Source organism: Syngnathus floridae, chromosome 6 (assembly GCF_059516105.1).
Source record: "Syngnathus floridae isolate MCC-2025c chromosome 6, RoL_Sflo_1.0, whole genome shotgun sequence".
Lineage (NCBI taxonomy): Eukaryota > Metazoa > Chordata > Actinopteri > Syngnathiformes > Syngnathidae > Syngnathus > Syngnathus floridae.
The window spans coordinates 5,078,078-5,102,037 of record NC_142418.1 but is presented as its reverse complement, the minus strand read 5'-3'; the positions used below and the strand labels follow the sequence as shown (position 1 = coordinate 5,102,037).

Genomic DNA, 23,960 nt, shown 5'->3' with positions numbered 1-23,960 from the left:
TTCTACTTTGGTCTGCCATCTGAGGGGAAATCAGCATTTTTTATTTTCAGAGGTCACAGAGCCAGATCCATCCATCCATCCATCCATCCATCCATCCATCCATCCATCCATCCATCCATCCATCCATCCATCCATCCATCCATCCATCCATCCATCCATCCATCCATCCATCCATCCATCCATCCATCCATCCATCCATCCATCCATCCATCCATCCATCCATCCATCCATCCATCCATCCATCCATCCATCCATCCATCCATCCATCCATCCATCCATCTCGCCACATTTCAGACAAACGAAGCCGGCCGGCGCTTTCTACTTTGGGCGAGACTCGGAAGTATTGCAAACAATGAAGAAGAGATGAATGTAGACTTTGGATCAGAACCGAATCCCAACAGACGGAGGCCAGCAAGTGGCAATGTTTGGCCGACCCGCTGTTTCAAACATCACCGTTGAAAAAGTGAGTGAGATAATCATAATATTACATAGACAATATTTATTATAATAATAATAATTATTAAATTAAGATAAATTATTTTAATAATTATTGTCATTAATATAATTTATTTACAATGTATAATATTTTTTTGGGCGGCTCGGTGACGCACTGGGTAGCACGTCCGCCTCACAGTTAGGAGGGTGCGGGTTCGATTCCACCTCCGGCCCTCCCTGTGTGGAGTTTGCATGTTCTCCCTGGGCCCGCGTGGGTTTTCTCCGGGCACTCCGGTTTCCTCCCACATTCCAAAAAACATGCTTGGTAGGCCGATTGAAGACTCCAAATTGTCCCTAGGTGTGAGTGCGATTGGTTGTCTGTCTCTGTGTGCCCTGCGATTGGCTGGCAACCAGTTCAGGGTGTCCCCCGCCTACTGCCCGATGACGGCTGGGATAGGCTCCAGCACGCCCGCGACCCCCGTGGGGACTAAGCGGTTCAGAAAATGGATGGATGGATGGATAATATTTTTTCAATTTCCTTATCAATAAATGGGAACTAAATTTCAGAGTTCAGCAGTAATAATTTGCACCATGTGCCTTTTTTGTTGAAAAAGTGAAGACGTGCTCGAAATCGAAATCCTCTCCCGGCAGTTGTTTTATCGCAGCTAATTACTTTCTATTTTTCTATTGAGTTTCATCACTCCAAGCGCAAATCTTGTAACAATACCGCCGCCGTTCACTCCTATGAAAAGACATGAAATCCGTTTTGTAAACGAGGCTTGTCGCCATGGTTACGCGCACTCTATCTGTCCACAATCTTTCCATTTGAATCTCATTAGATCCCGCAAGCCTACTTGGTTTTTTTTTTTTGGGGGGGGGGGTGACGATGATAATTTGCCAGCATTGTCAGCCATTTGAAGCTCATCTACAAGTCAAAGTTGTTTTTCTCACGCCAAATTTGATAAGTCACACCGCTCTTCAGTGAGCAACCGAGATTGATAATTTGTCTTCCAAACATTTGCAGGCAAACGCAGGAACCAAAGTCGCAGAAGAGCTCAACAGCAAATTTGAACTTTTGTTAAATCTCATTTTGATAACATGAAAAAATGGCCGTTTAGCTGCTATGAAGTGACCTATCTGAAACTCATTAAAAAAATATATATAAATATATGATAATGTAAACACATTACCCGAATGGCAGGCCGTAAATTGACTTACCCAGGGCAAATTGTGTTTAATGGCGTCTTCATCAACAGCTACTCAAGTTTAATTATCGCGCGTGTACTACACACTTGAATGCGTCACAACCTCAAGCAAACACCCGGTTTCGCTCGCCATAAGCCGTCGTCGTGCCTTTTGCGTCTCCTTCAAAGCCACACGCATGGCAAAAAAAAAGCGGACTTTAATTAAACGCTATCAGAGTGGGTTGTGTAAAGAAATGAAATATAGGAAGCCGTTGAGTCGTTCCAAATCCCTGTCAAATGAACTGCGGCGGATCACAAATGCTTTGTGATTATTTGGAATTGTTTTCCATGAGTAGAGCCGCCACTTTCCTTCGATTCGCTTCCTTTGGCCTTTGACCCCACACTCTCCTTCAAACTACACATCAGCCACGTTACCAAAACATCCTTCTTTCATCTACGAAACACTGCACACCTTCGACCCTTTCCTTCCACCCCTGCGGCAGAGACATTAATTCATGCATTTATTATTATTTATTAATTCTGTATGATCTCCCCTCAACTGTCCTTCACAAACTGCAATATGTTAAAAACTCTGCTGGCCAACTGCTCACCCAGCAGATCACCCCTGTCCTCCGTCGACTTCACTGGCTTCCCATAAAACAGCGCATACATTTCAAGATCCTTTTCACCACATACAAGGCCCTAAACAACCTTGCCCCCCCCCACCTGTCTGACCTCCTGCACCGCTATACCCCCACCCGCCGACTCCCCTCTGCTGACGCCAACCTCCTCACCACCTCGACCAAATACCAGACCATTGGGGATAGAGCCTTTGCAATCGGACGCTCCCGGCGGACCAGCGCAAATTTGCCACGTCTTCGCTCCAAGTGGCTCCACTCTTCATTTCCTTTAATGGAGGAAGACACCTTGCTTCAAGTTCACCTTTTTTAGGGCAGCTAGCCACGCTAGTTGCATTAGCGCCTCTGTTAACACGCGAGTTTTATTGTAAATGCAGCCCAATGGATCCGTTTTAGCCATCTGGCGCTAAGATTGGCACTTCTTCATCTTGAACTTCAAATGTTATCTATAGAAAAACAGCGCAAAGGGGGCAAAATGTTTCCTCCTTCTGAGAACCTCACCTCTTGGCCCGCTGACTTTTTACAAAACTGCCGATAACATCGGCTGAAAAGAGCAGACTGTCAGCTTTATCGCTCCTTAACTGTCATTTCATTTATGGGATTTCAAAGAATGGGGGACAAAAAAATAATTGTTGGCCCAATACGACAGCACCTTTTCTATTCCGCTTCTTTCATGAAAGAAAGTCACACTCTCGAATCTGAGCCAGCTTTCTCTGCGTCAATTCTTTCTGGAACAAAAGAAAAAATATTTGAAAGAATCCGAAGCACCTTTTGACAGCAGTGCTAAGTGAAAAACCACATTCTCACCTTGTACATTTTGACTGAAAGCAACATCATTTTTTTTTTTTTTTCTCGGAAAGGACCTGAGTGCAATCAGCCACTCGCTGCTGTGAAGCCAATTTTTGTGCTCTGATGACAAGGAATTACTGTATTTTCCAGACTATAAGTCACTCCGGAGTATAAGTCGCACCAGCCATAAAATGCCCCCAAAAGTGAAAAAAAAAACATATATAAGTCGCTCCGGAGTATAAGTCGCATTTTGGGGGCAATTTATTCGACAAAATCCCACACCAAAAACAGTCATGAACGGGCAACAACAGGCTAAACGATAGCAACAACAGGCTAAACGATAGGTATGCTAACGTGACAAACACAAACAAAGAGCTGAGAACGGGCCTGACGTAACATATAGAGTGATTAAGGACAACTATTACATGAATAACATGTTTATAAAACCATCGGTGTCACTCCAATTCATTAAATAGCAACAACAGGCTAAACGATAGGTATGCTAACGTGACAAACACAAACAAAGAGCTGAGAACGGGCCTGACGTAACATATAGAGTGATTAAGGAATAACATGTTTATAAAACCATCGGTGTCACTCCAATTCATTAAATCCATCGATCGTTTTTTGTCAACAATGGGTGCGCGCGGCTGAGTGCGCTTGCACTTCAAAATATTCCACAGGCTCATATAATGATAGATAAACTATATTTCAAATAACTATAATATAAGCCAATAATATTATCAAACCATCCGTGCACTTTAAATCCATTAAATCCATCGATCAAATTCCTCGTCCTTTGTCAACATCGCTGCGCGTGCGCCCTGACGTAAGCCTCGTCTTTGTTCCACAGATCTAGTATATAACTACTATATTGTAGCGTTAACAAAGTACAAGGATAGACGTGGGTTTGGTAAACGGCTCTTTATTAAACAAAACAAACTTCCAAGCATGTGGCGGTGTGGACTATCCAGACATGAGAGCTCCATGGCATAGTACCGGGCATTCGTAATGGCCATGTCCGAGCCCCATGCACCGTTCGCAGACAGCCACTCGGCCGAGCGCCGGCCCCCGACTCAGTACAGTAGGACCGGGCGTGCGTAAAAGCCATAATAGTTTTTCAAACCTTCTATGTCACTCCAAATCCTTAATTCCTTCAAAATCTTTGTCCTCCGTGTCACTTAGAAATGATCACCGCTAATGATGCCGGTAGTCCTTACGTGGGTACGTTTGTCCTTTATGTCCGCCGCACCGCGCCGTGCCACTGACGTCACTTGAAATAGTAATCCATTGGTACATGATGGTTCTCCAAACTTTCTTTCTGCTGCTCGATTACTGTTTTCAGCTGCATATTTTACAACTTGAAGTTTGTAACCTGCAAAATATGAGTTTCTTTTTGGTGCCATTTTTCTTAAGCCCACCCAGTTGATGAGTCACGGCCAACGGTGAAATTTAGAGCGCCCTCATCCAGTTTCGTCTGAAAATATAATTTTTTTCAGATGTAGTTTTTTGTTTATTTTATTTGGTTGTTTTATCAAAGTCTGCTTTGTCGTCGATTTTTTTTTCATATACTAAGACACACAAAGAGATTGAAATTACGTTCCCACTATCCCTCGGTGAGATAGTACACATATGCATACAAGCAACACTAAAAAAACAAGAAGGCACAAACAATGAATAAATAAGAGTGTTGAATAAATGATAAATAAACAAATAATAATAAATAATAATAATAAATATAAGAGGAGCAAAAATGGAGCAAGTGTACATACAGCAGACAGTGGACTTGGATATGGTGCTTTAAAGTGTTAATTGCTTTATTTGATGTTTTCTCTATTTTTTATGTTTGAATATGTTCAAGATAAAGATATAAAAGCATGTGAAGTGATCAACTATATTAAAAATAACATGGGAAGTGGTCAACGATACTTGTAAGTAAGTGATGTCTTAATGATCAAGTAAAAATTTGTGAAAAAAAACCCATATATAAGTCGCTCCTGAGTATAAGTCCCCCCCCCCCACCCAAACTATGAAAAAAAACGCGACTTATAGTCCGGAAATTACGGTACATCTTTATCTGCTTGGAAAATCGCAATTGTTTAGATTCAGCTGTCAATAAATCATTGTATAAGGTCATTTCTTTTTTGTTGGATTCCTTGGTGTATTTTACTGAATATCAGTAATTACAGTGCAAATCCAAATTATTGTCATATTTTTTAAACAGGTTAGACACATTGGACAATGATGGTTACTTAAAGTTACTGATATCTTGTCTTTTCACTACTAAGATCAGATTCTGCAGGTAAAATTGCAATAATAAGGTGACTTGACTTGGACTTGACTCGACCCATTTAAGGACTTGACTTGGATTTGACTTGACCTATTTAAAGACTTGACTTGACTTGCCCAAGAAAAAAATGACTTGGGACTTACTTGAGACTTGAACGTTAAGATTTGAGACTTACTTGAGACTTGCACATGTGTGACTTCAACATTCAAGATTCAAGAGTTTTTTATTCGCCATGTTTGAGCGTGCCAAACAAGGAATTTGACTTCGGTAAATCACAGCCTCTGTTCAACATTTAGGTGACTAACAACAACACTCAGGACATGTGAAAAACGAAAGATATTCTCAAACATCCCCTGATCTTAAACTGATTTTAAACTCCCAAGAGGGCAAGAAAAAACTCAAAACTCCAGCTAGGGGAAATGAGAAACCTTGAGAAGAGACCACAGATGGGAGGGTCCCTCTTCTAGGATGACCAGGCTGCAATGGATGCAGAGAGGACACATAGTACAAACAGTGTAGACAAAAAAGGTGTGGAAAGCGGGATGTTATTGCACAGTAATGACTCTGAGACTCTAAGAGTGGTGTGAGTTCATCAGAGCGACAGCCTAGGGGAAGAAGCTGTCTCTGTGTCTGCTGGTTTTAGTGTACAGAGCTCTATAACGGCGTCCGGAGGGGAGTAGTTCAAACAGGCTGCAACCTGGGTGCGAAGGGTCTGTTGAGATGTTACTTGCACGTTTCCTGGTCCTGGACAGGTACAAGTCTTGGATAGATGGGAGGTTGATTCCAATTATCTTTTTTGCAGTCCTTATTGTCCGTTGCAGTCTGTGCTTGTCTTGTTTAGAGGCCGATCCAAACCAGACAGTGATGGAGGTGCAGAGGACAGACTGGATGATGGCAGTGTAGAAGGTCTTCAGCAGCTCCCCCGGCAGGTTGAACTTCTTGAGCTGTCTCAGGAAGTACAGCCTCTCTTGGGCCTTCTTCCGGACAGAGTCTATGTGGCCGGTCCATTTCAGGTCCCGAGAGATTGTGGTTCCCAGGAACTTGAAGGTGTCTGATGAGAGAATAGTATTACTGCGGATAGTGAGGGGTGAAAGTGGTGAAGGGCCTCGCCTGAAGTCCACTGTCATCTCCACGCTCTTGAGCGGGTTCAGGTCCAGGTGGTTTTGGCTGCACCAGTGGACCAGCCGCTCCACCTCCTGTCTGTACGCAGTCTCATCACCGTTCTGGATCAGTCCGATGAGAGTGGTGTCGTCTGCATACTTCAGGAGCTTCACAGAAGAGTCACTTGCGGAGAAATCGTTAGTGTAGAGGGGGAAGAGCAGTGGGGAGAGGACGCACCCCTGAGGGGCTCCAGTATTGGTGGTCAGGGTGTCAGATGTGATGCTCCCCAGCCTCACACGCTGTCTCCTGTTGGTCAGGAAGCTGGTGATCCACTGACAGGTGGAGGCAGGCACCGCGAGCTGGATGAGCTTCTGTTGGAGGATGTCAGGAGCGATGGTGTTGAACGCCGAGCTGAAGTCCACAAACAGGATCCTGGCGTACTTTCCTGGGGTGTCCAGGTGTTGCAGGATGTAGTGCAGTCCCATGTTGACCGCATCATCCACCGACCTGTTTGCCCGGTAGGAAAACTGGAGGGGGTCCAGCAGGGGGCCCGTGACATCCTTCAGGTGGTTCAGCACTAACCTCTCGAAAGATTTCATGACCACAGATGTCAGTGCAACGGGTCTATAGTCATTCTTGGTCCCATCTCTGCTGTCAACTGTACAAAAATGGAGGGAAACTTACAAGAACCAAAATTCCACTGCACCAAGGTAAAATCCATCTTCAAGCAAATGAATTTAGCCTGTTGGTTCTTTAGAAAGTAACACACGCGAGTGACACACAAGTTGCCACTGCCATCTGACAGACGGACACACAGACAGACATGGTGTTCATTCAAACATCGGAAGTCCTCGATGCAGCATCGAAATTTAGTCGGAAAGAGAATATACAACTGTGAATACTTTTATAGTGTCTGTCTGTATGTGTCGCTCCACCTTTTGTGTTCCTCACAAGGTTGTAGCGCCACAACATAGATGCTGTTCAGCATTAGCATTAAGCTCGCGGCCCGAACCTTTAGCGACGCAATTTCCAAAGTCAATAGTTTGAAATTTTTCCGCTACTATTCTGATCCCTCCGGGTTGTGGTTACCGTGGCAACACACCCGACCCACAAGTTATCCGCCGGCTGCGCGCTTCAATTCATTCCGCAGGTGCTTATTTGGCTCGTCATCGCTCGGTGCGTTTTAATCACGTCCTCAGAAGTCATTAGGGGCTTATCGTTAGAAAGGCGTACATTTGGACGCCAATGCCACAAATCAGATCTCGGTGACAGGCATATTGATGCTGCTGTTGTCGCTTCTTTCTTCTGCGGTGGCGCGGAGGCGCGCCATGTACATCCAGCAGTGGTTGTTTTCCGACGTGATCTGCGTGTTGGAGGCCTGGCTGTCGCTGTGGCGGCCCTGGCGCAGGTGGATGGTGAAGAGGCCGTAGGTGATGGGGTCCAGGCAGGCGTTGAAGAGCCCAAAGATGAACAGCATGTGCGTGAGCGAGTGCGAGACAGTCTCCTCCATCCTCTCGGGGAAGAGCCAGTACCACAGACCCAGCAGGTAGTAGGGTGTCCAGCACACGATGAAGGAGGTCACGATGACCACGCTCATCTTGAGAGTTCTCATGCGGGCTTTGGGGATGTTGTTGTGGGAGCGGCGCAGGTGAACGTCTCTGGATAGCACTGAAACACAGCGTTGGCGTTTTCAAGCTTGGAAGGGTCCTGGTTACGTGGGACAAGCGAGCCGTGAGCCATTTATTTTTTATTTTATTTTCCAACCTGCGTGTGAAGCTCACCGATGTCTGCTCAACTATGAATGGAGCTTTTTTTTTATCTTCTCAAAAGTGTGGACTGCACTTGGAGTTGCTTTTCTGACCCTGTGTGTCAGCCATCTTGGATGTGGCAACCCCCCACCCCTCCACTGATGCACATCAACTATTTTGTTTTGTTTTTTAGCTTGAAACTTTAAGGTCATGACTTGCACCTCGCTTGTGATTCACACAGCGGCCACCTCCGCGCCAACCATGTGGTGGCACCGCTTAATTGCTCGCTGTAGCCAACCAGCAACCAGAGACTGGATGTTGCTATGGTGGACGGCACTTTTTTTTTTTTTTGAACATGCTTCTCAGTGAGAAGCAGCCAATTAAACGCGCAACTCGCTTGCCACTAATCGGCCATCGCTGGCTCAGACTTTTCCCCCAACAAATTGCACGGAAGTCAAGCTGGGCAAAAGCTGCATTGGATATCTCAAAAGGCGCCACCTACGGTTGTTGCGAGCCATGCGGCTGGAGATCTCGATGAGGATTCTGGTGTAGCAAAAGATCATGATGGCCAGAGGGAGCAGGAAGAGGCAGGCAAAGGTGAACATGTTGTAGAGCGTCTCCTGCCAGTGCTGGACAAAACTGCCGTGCGTGGTGCACTGGGTGAAGTTCTCCGGGACGGTGATGGTCACCTTGTGGAATAGAAATATCTGCGGCCAGAAAAAGAAAAAAGCAAGAGGCAGTGCACATGATGTTCTTGGAACACTGCAATGGAAAGAGCAACGTTTGCCATCTTTAATATTCCAACGGATATTCAAATGGGAGGAGCGCTAGTCATTAGCCCGAAGATTCACAGAGGAGGACAGATTGTACCCTGCAAAGAAGAAAATTACTGGTTCAATAGGACGGCCATGTGTCAAGAAGTCCAAAATGGCTGCCCTAATAGCACATGACAGAAATTGTTATTGGTCTGAATTTGTCGGCTCAAAATACAATTTTGGAGACGGCGCCATCGGGACTTTCCTTGCCTTCATTTCATCACACGATTTTACACTCGCAACGCGTTGGGGAACACGCTGGATCGGAATGTGACAAAATAAATCACAAATCCCGGAGACCGTGTAGGCAAGGTAAGCTGTTATCGGCCAAAGAAAAGCTCTTTGGAAACGTTTGAGCCTCTGAATCTACTAGACGCCCGCCCCCCTTTCAAACTGGAAATCAGGTTTTGATTGTGGCTGCCGGAAAGGATCAGGATGCAATATGTGTGAGATGTTCTGACCGTAAGCTGATAATTCATGAGGAATCTGTCTTTATGTATAACGTGTTCGTTAGCAGAGGAGAAAGGTTGCGCCAACCGCATTGCTACAGCTGAATTATTCACTCGGCGGCTTGAGAGGTTCCGTCGCTGCTTACACTGCACTCGCTGCTTTATTTTATTTTTTATTTTTATTTTATTGGGTATTTTATTTGATATTTTATTTTTCAATTTTTTTATTTTATTTTATTTATCTGTCAAGGCTTCCTCCATGTCAAATTGGCGCCCGTCGGCTCGTCTCCTAATGGCAACGCTCGGCTAAAGTCACGGCGCCAGTGCTCTCCAATAGAACATTTCTGGATCGCGGGCGCCTCGCCGCGTGGGAAGAGCTTAAGCAAGTTGTCACGGAGGCATTGGTCACGCGAGATGTTCCGAGTGTTCTCCGCAAAAGCCGCAAGCGGCGTTTAACGGCAAACCGGATTGCGACTGCGGAGCAGCCGTGTTCTGATATGAGCTGATGCTTGTGAAATGTGAGTCTTGGCCCTTCACTGCCCTGAGGATGTCACAAGTAACACGGGAGCACCACTGCCACCTGCTGTAGTGGAGATGCAATTACACGTTCTTCTAGTATGGGGAAAAAATCAAGTCTTGCCCCCAATCATCAGAGAGTCACCTGAGGGAGCGACAGGAGGACGCTCATGCTCCAGGCCACGGTCAGCATGATCTTGCTCCTCCTCCTGGCCTCGGAGATGCCCAGCGGGTTGAGGATGGCCGACTGGCGGTCCAGGCTGATCACCACGGTGACAAAGGCGCACGAGTACATGGCCACCAGCTTGAGGAACATCAGGAGGCGGCAGGCGGCGTCACTGGCCTGCCACTGCACGGTGATGTTCCAAGCGGCGTCCACGGGCATCACCACGAAGGTGACCAGCAGGTCGGCCACCGTCAGGTTCATGATGATGATGCGCACGTGCGACTTGCGCCGCCCGCCCTTGCCCACTGCCCACAGCACCAGCAGGTTGCTAATGGCCGAGGCGGCGCACAGGCTGAAGGTGATGATGACTCGCACCTTGGCTGCCGTGGAGAAGGTGGGCAGCTGCAGCGCGTCGCCGGATGCGCTGCCGTTGCAGACGGCCCACGCGCAGCTGTCGTTGGCTGCCTCTGGGTCCACCGGATAGTGGAGCATGGCCCGAGCTTCTGATCCCAAACCCGTCTCAAGGTTCTTCCAGACCCTACAGAGGAAGGAACTTTGCTCAGCTGCGTTTGTGCTTGCCACCATTTCGGTTCTCCAGACGGTTTGATGGAGGAGCGAGAGGGGGCTTCTCATCTTTTTTAAAAATCTGATTGACAGCAAGCATGTGGGCCAGGCTTTGTGTGGGTGTTCGTGTGTGTTTGTGTGTGTGTGTCAGCTTGACAGACAAGGGCTTGTCACAGCTGTGGTATCTTTCATCGCCCGGTCTCGCTTTTCCACCTGGCCTGCAGACGCTTAAATTAGATTTTTGGGTGTCCAGTATAATTGTCGTGTGAAGAAGTAAGCGAGCATCCTTGCTCCTCCCGGTAGAGCAAAGAGAACGGGTTGGCAATTTTGAAGCCTCGTGGTGTTCGCCTGCCAACTTTTGTGGCCAATTTTGTCGCCTCAAACTCACTCGCCACTCGATGGCTCTCGTCTGCGGTGTCGAGATCACATCTGTGCTTGTGAGCAGACAATTAGAGTCTGCTTCGTGTAACTCACCCCCACCCACCCAAAAAAAGAAAAAAAATCTGATGACACTTGTAGCTAAACTACATTAAACTACATTTTGAACATCAATCATCAAGCTCCTCCATCCAGTTGAGCATTCTTTTGTCATCAAATATCAAATCCACAACAATTTGGTGACAATCACGCGACAGAGAACCGGAGTTCATATTGAGTCCCTCGTGAAAGAAATATGGAGCCATTAAAATAAAAATGAAATGAAACGAGAGCAGGAACAAGGACGAGCTCACCTTGTGGGGATCTGTCAGGATTAACGGGGGCTCATCAAGTGTGGCTCCGGCTTTGGCTTCATTCCTCCACTGACGACCCGACTGCAGGCATGGACCACGAGGTTCCCTCAAGCGTGATGAAAAAAAGGAAGCAGACAGGAGAGGGAGGGAGGGAAGGAGGGAGGGGCAGAGAGAGAGAGAGAGAGAGAGAGAGAGAGAGAGAGAGAGAGAGAGAGAGAGAGAGAGAGAGAGAGAGAGAGGCTTGCTTCCATTCTGCTTCTTGGTCATGTCTAGCAGCGATTCCGATGATCACATTTGGGCTTGTGATGGCAAAATTCAAATCGCTTGTAAATTTGACCCAAAGTTTGCAACCCTCCTAAATTTAAATTATTAAAAAAAAAACAAAAAAAACATACTTGAGGGTCATTTTTGGGAGGAGGTGGAGCTACTCTGAATTTCTTCAACTCTGATTTTGAGGTTCCACTCGGACTGTGCTGGCAAATAAACATTTGATTGATCTCGAGGCCGAGTCCACATCGGCTCATATAGAAAAGGTCAGCGGAAAGACGCACCAAAATAAATTCAAGCTCCTAATGAAGACCGTGGCGTGAATCCACCTTGGGCATCATTTGTGGATTCTTATCTCTTATAGTCAAATAGTGTTCAACTCCGACTTTATGTGTGTGTGTATGCTCAGAGTCCCGGGAGAAAGATGATGTCATGCGGTGAGCAATCAGCTTCACAGTACTTTGGCGCGCTGACCTTGGGAACCTGCGCCTGCGCGTTCCAGTAAGCAAAGACACTCGCTCGACTTTTGGATATATATTGAATGTGTTTGCAAGTGAGGAACAAAAACGTAATTACAAACATACACCAATAACAATTACAATGAATGGAAAGGATAAAAGTGCATGGAGATCATTTATTGGGCACCGTGCTCCTTATTCCTCAGCCAGCAGGGGGCAGTAGAATTCATCAATGCAAATAGATTTGATGATGAAACAGCAAGAATATTTGTCATGAGGATAAAGAATCTATGCCAGTGTGTAGCGTTATTCGGAATGCCTCCTTCCTTCCTTCCTTCCTTCCTTCCTTCCTTCCTTCCTTCCTTCCTTCCTTCCTTCCTTCCTTCCTTCCTTCCTTCCTTCCTTCCTTCCTTCCTTCCTTCCTTCCTACATTCCCTCCTACATTCCTTCCTTCCTTGCACATGATATTTCTGCAACACTTTGCATTCTTTGCATTCTTCATATTTTATTATTGATCACATGCACGCAACACGGGTGGCCATCATCACAAACGTCGCAATCATGTCGCATTGACGAAAATGAGCCCGCCAAGCCCACTTTAGTTCACGGCGGGAAATGATTGTCAGGCGGCCGGCCGCCGGTGTTTTGCATCGGAACATGGATTTTTTAAAAAGACTCCGCCAAGTATTTGTCGGCACGTCGGACGTGGCCGGAAAGCTGATAAATTACCGACCGATGATGTTTGTTGAGGATTAGCCACGGCAGGCAGATTTCTGTGTTCGCCTTTCTTCTTTTGTTTACCTTTCCCGTATGTCTGCGGGAGATTATTTTGGGCTTTGCGCCTCGTCGGAGGTCTTATTACCCGTCGGGATGAATTAGCCGACGCACTTATCTGTTTGGGCCGAGCGGGTCAGCGGGTCATCGCGTGATGCCGTTTCTGCGTGAATGCCGCTCATGTTTTTTTTTTTTTTTTATGGCTTCCTATAAGCTCCCGACTGTGGAACAAAAGGCTCATGAAAAACGCATTCAGGTGTGATTTAGCAGATGGCGGCCGACGCAACGTTTGGCGTAAACACCTTTTTGCACCTCCAGTTTCTTTATGAATATCATTTGCATGCGTCACAATCCGATTTGTTGTGTGTTGTGGAGCGATATATGCGCTCAAGGTTGGCCAGCTATTCATGATGAAACATCCTTAGAAAAACGTTTTTCTTTTTCTACTTGCGTGGCTTTGACGCGGCGCTGATGTAATCAAGTGTATGCCACAAAAGCAAGTTAAATCTGAAATGTTACAGGGCTTGCTTTTACATTCTTCCATGATGTAAATGTAAAAAAAAAAAAAAAATGAAAAAGTGCCGATATTTAGTTACTGCAATCAAGTCGCTTGTGGCTCCTTCTACTATTTTGTTCAGAAAATGTCTTGGTTCCTCCAATGCTGAGGTCATCACTCATTTGCTTCTCTGGATTCCTGTGCCCGAAGTGGATCTGCTTTTGTCAGAGGATCTTTGGGGAAGCTTTCTCCAACAGCGCAGCCACATAAAGGAGCACCCACTGCATTCCTCCTGCTGTTCGTGTCTTCCGGCTCTAATGAAGATCGATTAACTGGCACGACCCAACGTCACTCGGCAGCCGACATCCATTTATTGTGACTAACTGCAGGGGACGCTAATGGAGCCATCAATGGGGCATTCTTTTTCCGAGGGTCACTTTAATAGCGATGGCAAACTTGCAGGGGGCTGAGAACGGTGCCCTGCGGTACACCCGGCTGCCGGTACATCTACGACATCACCTGAGCCCATCTGTGCCTTCTGCTCTCTGACAGCGGCAATTAGAGGCGCCGGGATTCTATCGGCTCTCCAGATTTTCAGCAGTTTCGCTCTATGATAACGTGGATTGGAATGGAGTTTGTCGCTCTTAATGTCTCCCGGCATTCATTGGAGAGCAAGATAGCATCTCCTTCTTTCTACTTGACATCTATTTTGTGTTCTCCTTTCGCGTTGGTCTCATTCTGTTAAGGATGCAGCCAGGTGAACATTTTTGGCTGCCTCATTACGTGCGTATATTGTCGCAAGTCATTCTTTCAGCGACTTCAAGTCCTTGACGCTCATGAGCAAGTGGCCTCGTTCTATAGACGCTTTCAAACTCTTGGATCAGAGATTAAGGATTAGAAGCCATAAATCTTTACATTTTTTCCTGCTCCAGCAATATGGAAAGTACTGCGCAATTTTGTCGTGTGCAAATGAGTGACTTGAGGCTATTCAGCTTCATGATTTATGCCTGTATATAGAGCACATCAAAGGCTCCAATGTAAAATAGGCACCAAAAAAAGCCCTTCAACTTTCTTTGCGATAGGTTTGCTTCTAAAAATGGCTTCCGGTGGCACTCTTGGTGTGGATGTCAGCACGTTCATGAATCTAATCAACATTTGTTTGACAGTCAAGCCAAATTGCATCGCTTCATTTGGCAATGGAGTTGGCAGCTCATCTACAGAAAAGCTCACAAATCGTGAGCTGAGGCGCCACGAGGTGTCACACGGCACCGAGCCGCCGACTTTTCGACAAATGTCACTTGCTAACGTGTGGTAGCTGCCTCTGCCTTCTTTAGATGACTCGCTAACCTATCGCCATTCGTGTCTCGCTGAGCACCTCGTGACACGCACTTCAGCTTGGCCTCGTCATCATCTTTCCCCACAATTTCACAGCGGTGCTTTTCCGTATCATTTGGGCCAAACAGTTTGCATGCTGGAAATCACAAAGGTGTTGTTATTTTTTTTATTTTAGAATCTAAAGTCGGACTGAAAGTGTGAGTAACGTAACGTCTGCTGTCTTCTCCTGCTTGGCTACCTTTTCATCTTTGGCAACTTTTGACCCCTGCCGTGTTCGGGGCTGCTTCCATCGTCACGAGGTCTCCATGGCAACTTCAATCCGAGCACTCAGCGGCACCTACTAACAAAGACCTGCTCGTAGTTGATTGTGTGAAACAAATGACTCTTTTAACTTGAAGTGGCGTTTAAAAATAGCTCTGGGTGCAGGTTATAGTCAATGAACGTCCTCGAATATGCACTTGTCGTCAGACACGCGTGCCTGCGAACAGGGACACTCTTTGAGTGTTTTCTTCTGCAGCATCAGAGCTCAAATGGATTGTCAGGAGAAGGCCAAAAAAGCATTTCCAAGGCGGCATGAAATATGTCACGAAGGGAGCACAGTTGCCATCAACTGCACAAGGAAAGGTCTCACTGTAATGTTCCCAAGAACTAGAGGACCCTCCAAAATCGATGAGAAGCCAAGAATAAAATTACTCAGGGAACATTGAAGACGTCGCAGGAAACGTGACGTGGCAATTTCCCGTCGTCCACATCCAGAATTTCCGAACAAGCCAGAAGTGCTGCTCCCAACTCTAGAGATTGTTTTCTTTGCGCTCTGCTGTTATCTAGTGGACACCTTTAGTACTACTTTTTGTCTACTCCTTCCTTTGCATCCGGGATACTCTCCCATTTCCCACTTAGGGCCACAAACAAATAGAAGGAAGGAGGATCCTGGATCTGGACCATTGGATACCTTGACTTCACCTTTCATTTTTTTTTTGAAGTTGTTTTGGGCTCTTTTTTTACATTACCCGTCATCAATTTTCCACGGGACGCTCTCCTTTCCCATGACGACCACGTTATCTTCCATCAAGAAGCTGAGCTGAAAAATACTCGCCACTAGAGAGCAGCATATATCAACAAGCGTCGTGCAACCGAGGCTGAGTGCTGCGCGTGACCTGTTTTACGTTTGCCTTATTGAAATCAATTCGTCCTTGCAGACTGAGACGTCATCAGGAAAACTGTAATGAATTGTATTTGAAGTTGAAATTGCGGTCATTTCTCTCTTAGTATGACATTGATTTGCTTGGGAAAAGAGTTAAATAGCCTCAAGCTGCTCTCCTGCAGCAGAGTGTAACTTTACGAGTAAATCTTCTTAAGGGCTTAACGCGCACACACTCCTTATGTTAGGCAGTGCGAGTGTGCTGGTAACTCCACTCGGAAAGAAGATGCAGCAGAGTCAAAGTTTTTTTTTTTTTCTCCTCCTCCTTTTAAATTTGGTAGAGCATGCACAGTGTGCTCATTTCGATGGCTGCGTCGCGCTGGACATTTAATGCCCCATTCGGAACTCAACCAACTGCCCCTAAAATTTGAGCCGGTGCCACTCGTATGAAAGAAATTGTAAAAATCGTTGAATGGTGGGAAACGCCGCCTCGCCCTAAAACAGGATACGCCTTGGTGGGCGACGCCTCATCGGTCGCCATGGTCTGTCTTTGCTTGTGTCATTTGGGCGCTCAACATTTGCAAATTAACTCCACAAAAGAAAAGAGCCGCTACAACCAGATGGACGAGTCGGATGACGTGCGCAGAAAAAGGAGCCACCTATTTAAGGACAGTCACAAATAAAAGTGGAGAGTTTCAAGTTGCATGACACGTCAACAATAGGAAAGCAGTCGGAAACGTCACGGCAATTACTCAAAATGAACGTCAGACAGACGCCATTCTGTAACCACATTCAAAATGGCGGACTGCCTTTTCAAGTGTTTGAAATGGGAGATCATTTGTCGCAAAGATTTATTTATTGATTTATTGATTTATTTACTTACTTACTTATTTATTGATTTACTTACTTACTTACTTACTTACTTATTTAGCGATGTGAGATAAACAAGTTTAGATGTGTACAGTGGGCGAGTATGTGAATCTGCACTGCGCGGCAAAGCCTTTCATTTACCTTGGACTCGTTTCAACTCTCGTGGGGAGCCAAGTGGCCTATTATGGACTTTTTTTTTTCCTTGAGGGTAAGTTTGAGGTGGAGCTGTGCTTGAGAACAAGATCAGGTCCTTCTCATGTCCACATCGGTCCGGTCCTGGTCAAGTAGGAAGCGACCGCAGCTGGGCCGCTTTCTCCTTTTGCTTATTTTATCCGCTGACATTTGGATTGGGATCGTTTGGCAAGGCCCGCCTTGAAACACTGACTAATTGGATCCCGCGTCGAAAAGGTTCTCTGCCACTGGAGGCTCTGAGATGATTTCACAGCACTGAATTCATTTTTATCTTTTTTTCTCCCCCCTCCCGAACTCACTCATCACTGCGTTTTTCATCAACGAGATGCCAAATCACAAAAACGTTTTGCATGCTTTTACTGTGGCCATTTTGGAACTTCCTGCTTCTTATTGAACACAGAGTTCGGGCAATTGAGCGCAGCGGCAGGCAGGCACACCGTGGCAGGCGGGCACGCCAGATTTTTTTGGCCCAATGGCTGGCTGCCTCGCTCTCATCCTGTAATTGTGAAGGTGTGAGTGTGAAGGCTTCCTTCCTGCCGGCGGGGAAATGACACCCTTCCATCTTGTACCGCAGCTGCCTAATGAGAGCTTTGCTTTGTGAAAGTGGTCGCCTGGTGATGGACGGATCACGGGCTCGGGTCTTATCAGCTGAATCAACTTATCAATGACTCACCCCAAAAAATAATGCCGGATTCAGTTTTGTGCACCGGACTGTGCTGAATCTGACAGCGACACAACATTTCAGGAAAAATCTCATTTGGATCGATGTCGAGAGAGAGAACAGCGGGCCTTTCAGTAAAGCCGCATTTGAAAACCAGCACCGGTGTCCCGTGGCTTGATTTCCCCCCGAGAGAAAAGTGGAGCATGTTGCTTTGAATGTTTGTCTTCCCCCCCCCCCCCCGTGAGCAGCGCAGACGCTATCGCTGCTCGCCGACCTCGCGCTCGATAGCAGTGTAAAAATAGATAGCATGGCCAGTGTGATACACTTTGCAATGTAAGAAGCAGACAGCGGTGGGCTATATTTAGACGAAATGCTATTACCAAACAAAAAGGCGCCTCTCGCTGTAAATTCCTTTTATGAGCCACAGGTTGACTTGGAGGGGCACCGTGTACGCACGTTGGCAGCGTGCTGCGTTTGATATTGCCTCCCACGACCCCTGACCCCTCCATTAAGCTCCCATTTGTCCTGCGAATGAAGACTGACAAGCGTTTTAAAGCACCTCAGAGATCAAAACAGCAAGCGACTTGGGATCTTAAATTATTGTCGTTTTACTGGCCGCCTGTGAAACTCAAGCCACACACACACACATGCCATTCTAGCTTCATACTGTGCTTCTTCTTATGTGTGCCTTGGCCACTAGGGGGCAGTATGATACAGACAGACAAATCTTTCCACAGAGGATAAAGAATATATGCCCGCCTGAGTATTGTTTTATCGCCTGACTACATGTGTTGCTTCACTGCTTGCCTTCAAATATCCTGTTGCAACTAGCAATGCTATTTGTTAGCCTTTTTATAGTGTTTTGCGTTTTGTTAGCATTAAGCTAGCAGGATTCTTGAGTGTTGTGTGTTGTTTCACTTCCACAGTACGACGCTGGTAGTCAAAGTAAAAAACTGGCGGAAGTATTACTTAAAAAAGTCGCAAAGTGGACTCACCCGTCGTCAAGCCTTCGAATTTGTGGCAGTGGCCCATTTTCTTGCTTAGTCTCCTGTTGAATAGCAACCAGCCACGTGTTTTTTCCCCTCAAAAGTTGAATCAGGAAACGCAATACGACAGTAGTATATACTTTTTTATGAGTCTGTGAGCCTGGAGACATCCCCGCCTTGCCACAATGTCTCCCAGCCGACGGGCTGGGCCTCGTTCCCACTGTCCACACCCTTTAACAAACCTAAGAATAGCATTGACTTCTCCAGGCAAAACAATACAAACACAATGAGCGGCTATTCAAACATTCCTGGCAGCGCCATCAGGAGTACCTGACTGGCCTTCCCAAATGTCCACTGCAAGTAAACACACACTGTATTTACGATAACTCTGGATAATCCGGAGTTACACTTAAAGTCGTTTTGAAAGTGGCCCACGACCGTCTATGTGCTACGTCTCTCACCACCCTGTCATTTAGCATTATATGCGTACTTAACTCATTTTGAAACCAGCACGATATGAACTGGCTTGACTTATGATTTTGCTAGCATCATCAGTTTTTTTTTTCTTCCCCCATGTGAAGAATCGGGACATCACTTCCACCGGGGCGGGGCGCCTGTAAAAAACAAGCAGGTCATCTAGCATTCATCATTTATACTCTCCCGCAAAGGGTGACATCATCTCTACTTTTAAGTGCACTTTGTATACTGTATACTTTTATGACCTGGGTGAAATTCAAGTGTCACGATGAAATAGCATTATATGCGTGTGTGCGATTATTTCAATTTATTTTGAATTTTATTTAGTAGTTTCTGTATACCTTTGTTTATTTGTATACATGTTTGAAATATTCAGAGTTAAAAAAGTCGTATGAAATGAGTCTTTATGACGTCATTGGAACGCTTTACACGTCCAACCGTCACTATTATTTTCTCGTGACTACTTAGCCTTTGTCACCCAAAAATGACTTCTTCCCAAAAAAAAAAAGTTATACGTCTATGTTATATGACTACTTTTATTGCGATAAGAGTTCTTTATATCAAAACAACAAACATAAACAAAAAGTGTCTCTTGTCCCCTGGGCCAAGTGAACGGGGTACGTCCCAGAGAGCTCGCTGAGCCCCCGCCTCGCTCGCCTCGCCTCGCCTCTCCTCGCTGTCACCGCGCCTTCTGTCTGTCCCAAGTATGAGCCTCCAAGGGGGCGGGGAGACAAACATTCACAGTCTCGAAGAAGAGTTGAGAATGTGAGAGCCGAGCCGAGCCTCCACGCGGAGGACACTTTGCGACCTTATGCTCGTCTTGTGGCACCCTCAAGGAGCTCACACCTTCGACGAGGGGGGAGCCAGCGATGTTTAGGCGAGCCAACAAGGTGCTCGGACGTGTGCCGCTCAGCTTCCTCGAGTAGACCGGAGCGACGGTTTGGTTTTTTATTTCGTATTTTTCTTGGGTTGGGGGAGTAAAACCTTCCGACGAGGCGGCTCTCGTGCACGGATGTAGACGCCCTGAGCTGTTTCTGCTGCTTCTGCTTCAGCTGGAAGTTGGCGGGCATGCAGGTGAAGAAGCAGCGGGGGTCGAACCAGAGCGGCGGGGACAACATGCCGCAAGTGGACGACCCCAGCAAGAAGTCGTCCTGCTTCTCAAATATCAAGATATTCCTCGTTTCGGAATGTGCTCTCATGTTGGCTCAGGGGACCGTCGGAGCGTACCTGGTGAGTTTACCTGGGCTCCCACTGCACGGCTGGTGGATGGGCACCTTGCTCACGGGGGAGCTACCACTGTCAAATTAGAGAGCAGAGAGACGCCAACTCGCCCTGCGTGAAATAGAGAGCCTGGCGAAAAGTGTGTCGTCGAAAATCGGAGCTTGGAGAACTTTGGCGTTGCCCAACGAGGAGCATGGGAAACTTACTCTCACGGCTGAGACGTGTACGCAGGCGGCAGGGTTCACCCAGGCAGGCAGGCAGGAAAAAAAGGCAAATTATACGGCGTACAGTCGAGAGGGAACGTCGGGACCATCAGAAATAGGGAGCGGCGGGAATGTAGACTGTTTACAAGAACTTCAGGAACGTACACAGACTATAAAAAGATCAGCCTGGAGAATGTATCTGTTAAATGGGCAGCAATGGTGTTTTTCCAAAGGAGCATTTCAAACCTGGTAGAATTGAACACACCGAATACGGCTGGCTTCTTTTAGGCTCCTTTTTCCAAGTCCAACAATCTGTAAAGTTCTGATGCTACTTTTTTCACTCACCAATCACAAATGCAGATACTTTTGTTATGTAAAAATCTTGAACAGATTTCCTGATGATGTTTTGGTGATGTGTGACAGTATAGCGCCACCTACTGCCAAGGAGGACGTCAGATTTTTTTATGCCTTAAGTATCGGTGGACCCGATACTGAAAGTAATTGTATGTCAATAACATCCAAACTAAATATTGTTCCTTCCTCCCGAGTGTGCCGTCTGTCATCTCTTCTGTGGAAATCATTACCAAAAAAAAAAAATGTCGGCTGCCTTCTTTAATGAAAGAGCCAAACTAATCAATGCCCTCAAAGTGTTTGTGTCTCAAGATGAACTGCCTTTCTTTAGGATGCCGGCATTTTATTGATTGTCCCAGAAATGTCTCTCAAATGTATACACATCAATAACCGTCACCGGAAGAAAAACTCAGGCCCGACCCGCTATGCCTTGTGAGTTTCTCATGCTATCTGTAAAAGTCCCTAATTGGCTGACGGGATCTAAAAGTGCTTGCTGCCAGCCAGCATGTCAACAATTCCGGCCGGCTATCACAACGGCCCATTTTTTGTGTGAGCTGATAATTAGCATCAGGTGCTTAATCAACACGCCGGGCGCCGGTGGAACATGGCAGCCAAAAGTCGCAGGAGTGCAATTAGCACCATCACAGTTCTTTCACTTCATTCATTTAGTTCTACTTTTTGGTCTTTATCTCAAATGAGCACAAACACTTTAAGCAAGCTAACAAACAATACGTCCAGCTTGCATTATATTGCTTTTGGTCAAACCGCCCGAACAGCAAGAAAATAGCAATCTTAAAGAATGTGTCTTTAAATCCAAATGTATTCAGATGCTTTTATTTCCCGATAAAGTCAAGTTGTTATGAATCATTTGGCAAAATTGCCTGCTTGTTGGAGTCGGAAAAATGACAAGACCGGCGCTGTGAGGTCATGGGACATCCCAGCGCAAGGTTTATTTTGTTGCCATGCGACTTGTTAAACATTTTTTTTGATGAGACGTAGTTGCGGACATTTTTTTTTCTCCTCCCTCCCCTCCATGTTTGGTTTCGCCTCTGGGCAGGCTGTCTGCTCCATCTCAGTGGAAGTGCACAAGCATGTTGAAGTCACTGGAAGTAACCAGTGCGGCCTGTAACTAGTGCGAGAGAAAAAAAGCCGCTCCCCCCGGGGGAAGAGACTTTGTGGTTTTCCGTCAACTTGTTGATCAGGCTCAAGGCACTCTGATGAGACGCCATAGTTGTTTGAGGGCAGCCGTGAAAACAACTTCTTTGAAAATTGTCACACGTCTAAATTTTTTCCGCCCTTGGACATCAACATGTGCCCAGTAACAGTTTCAAAATGTTTTGGTGGTGCTGGGGAACACTGTGACTTCCTAAAGAGAATTCAAACAATCAATGTTCAAATTTATTTATGAATTTAAACTGTACCAACTATTGTATTTATTTTTTGATAGATTGTGTTTGATGGGGGGAGAAAGCTGATTTTATTGACCCAAATATTGAAAGAAAAAAAACAGAGATGTAATTTTAATACTACGACGCCATGTCAGAATCAAATATCGGCTCATGGCTACGCAACATTCATTCATTCATTTATTTATTTATTTAACCCATTTATCTTATTTATTTATGTAACCAGGCTGGGCACGTGAAAGGGCATTCAATTCAGTGTCACTCCTAAGTGAAGCTAATTTAACAAAAGGATTTGTTTGTAACCATCAAAGCATCAATTTTCTTCCCCTTTTATGATCACGTGGCTAACCCAAATGACCAGTTGAGAAGTTGGGTGCACCCGAGACTGATCATCCAAAATAAATGCTCATCAATCACATCAGTGGAAAAATAAATCTTCCAATGCTACAAGCGCTCATTGATATTTTTTTTTCTTTTCTTCCCTCATCGCTGAAGACAGTTTCAAGGAGCCAGTGGGGGAATGGAAAATGAGGAGGGCCATTTGGGACTGATTTGAAAATAGTCTGAGGAATGTTTGGATGTGTCACAGTGGTTCACATGGAAGCTCCACCCGCCACCGCCCACAATAAAAAAAAATAAAAAAATTCTTCTTGAGGCATAAGTTTGCTCATCTGGCTGGGCACCTTACACGAGAAATGAGTAAACTTGATCACAATTCCATGGAAAGGCCGCTGGGGAAAAAAAAACACGCCAATGTTTCTGCTATGTCTTTCAGGTGAGCGTGCTGACCACGCTGGAGCGGCGCTTCAACCTGCAAAGCGCCGACGTGGGCGTGATCGCCAGCAGCTTTGAGATCGGCAACCTGGCGCTCATCCTCTTCGTCAGCTACTTCGGCGCTAAGGCCCATCGGCCCCGTCTGATCGGCTGCGGTGGCATCATCATGGCGCTGGGCGCCCTCCTCTCGGCCCTGCCCGAGTTTCTGACCAAACAGTACGAGATCGGCGACACGTGGAGGACGGACGTGGGGCGTGACGTGTGCTCCAACGCCAGCGGAAAGGACGTCCAGATGGCCGAGGATGCCGTGTGCGCAAACAGGACCAACACCAACATGATGTACCTGCTGCTGATCGGCGCTCAGGTGCTGCTCGGCATCGGGACCACGCCGGTGCAGCCCCTGGGCGTGTCCTACATCGACGACCACGTCAAGAAGAAAGACTCGTCTCTCTACATAGGTGAGCCCTGACGTTCCATTTTCTGCGGAAATCACCTTGATAGCCGTTCTGAAAGGTGAAAACATCCGTAGAAGCCCCGCCCCCTTCGACAACAAGGAAATACGTGTGTGTGTGTGTGCGGGGGTGGGGGGCGTTTGGATTTTGCCAGGCGCCGGCTCCTGTCCCGCTCGGATAAGCTGCAGCAAAAGTGAGCGGCGAGCGGGGAACAATGCGCTATTGAGTGGCGCTCAGCTGATGGTCCTAATCCCGCCACCGCAGGCGTGTCATGTGGTCCCGGCCGCATGAATGGAGGAGATTGTCTGAAATTTGCCTTCACCTCCCCGAGGTGTGCTTTATTTGCATTCTTTAGCCGCGTACCATTTGCGTCTCTTTCCTGTCGCTTTTGCATACGTCCCAACGATAACGTGCAAAAAAAAAAAAAAAAAACAGACCTGATGTGTGCTGTGGTGGATTTCCAAACAATC

General features: G+C 46.4%; 2 protein-coding genes and 1 long non-coding RNA gene across 5 annotated transcripts in view; 1 reads left to right on the top strand and 2 right to left on the bottom strand.

Annotated features, from left to right (window-relative positions):
* The window catches only part of slco3a1a (solute carrier organic anion transporter family member 3A1a), a 35,314-nt gene that overhangs the window by 3,035 nt on the left and 8,319 nt on the right, over window positions 1-23,960 (top strand). The window contains exons 1-3 of one of the 3 annotated variants that reach the window (XM_088379756.1): window positions 19,590-20,021; window positions 20,136-20,313; window positions 23,040-23,496. In XM_088379756.1, the coding sequence (XP_088235882.1) occupies window positions 20,152-20,313; window positions 23,040-23,496 (619 nt within the window). In that variant the 5' untranslated portion in view covers window positions 19,590-20,021; window positions 20,136-20,151. Of the gene's footprint in view, window positions 1-12,102; window positions 12,195-19,589; window positions 20,022-20,135; window positions 20,314-23,039; window positions 23,497-23,960 lie in introns of those variants that run through there. The other 2 variants (XM_088379757.1, XM_088379758.1) reach the window with 2 other exon arrangements.
* Window positions 5,541-11,589, bottom strand: gnrhr4 (gonadotropin releasing hormone receptor 4). The gene is made up of 4 exons (XM_088379767.1): window positions 11,427-11,589; window positions 10,111-10,669; window positions 8,688-8,892; window positions 5,541-8,105 (listed from the first exon to the last, which is right to left on the bottom strand). The coding sequence occupies exons 2-4, from the start codon at window positions 10,621-10,623 to the stop codon at window positions 7,693-7,695; spliced, it is 1,131 nt and encodes a 376-aa protein (XP_088235893.1). The 5' UTR covers window positions 10,624-10,669; window positions 11,427-11,589; the 3' UTR covers window positions 5,541-7,692.
* On the bottom strand, window positions 19,602-21,348 carry LOC148396006 (uncharacterized). Its single transcript, XR_015859217.1, has 2 exons — window positions 20,311-21,348; window positions 19,602-20,237 (listed from the first exon to the last, which is right to left on the bottom strand). It is a non-coding gene; the product is annotated as an uncharacterized LOC148396006 (long non-coding RNA).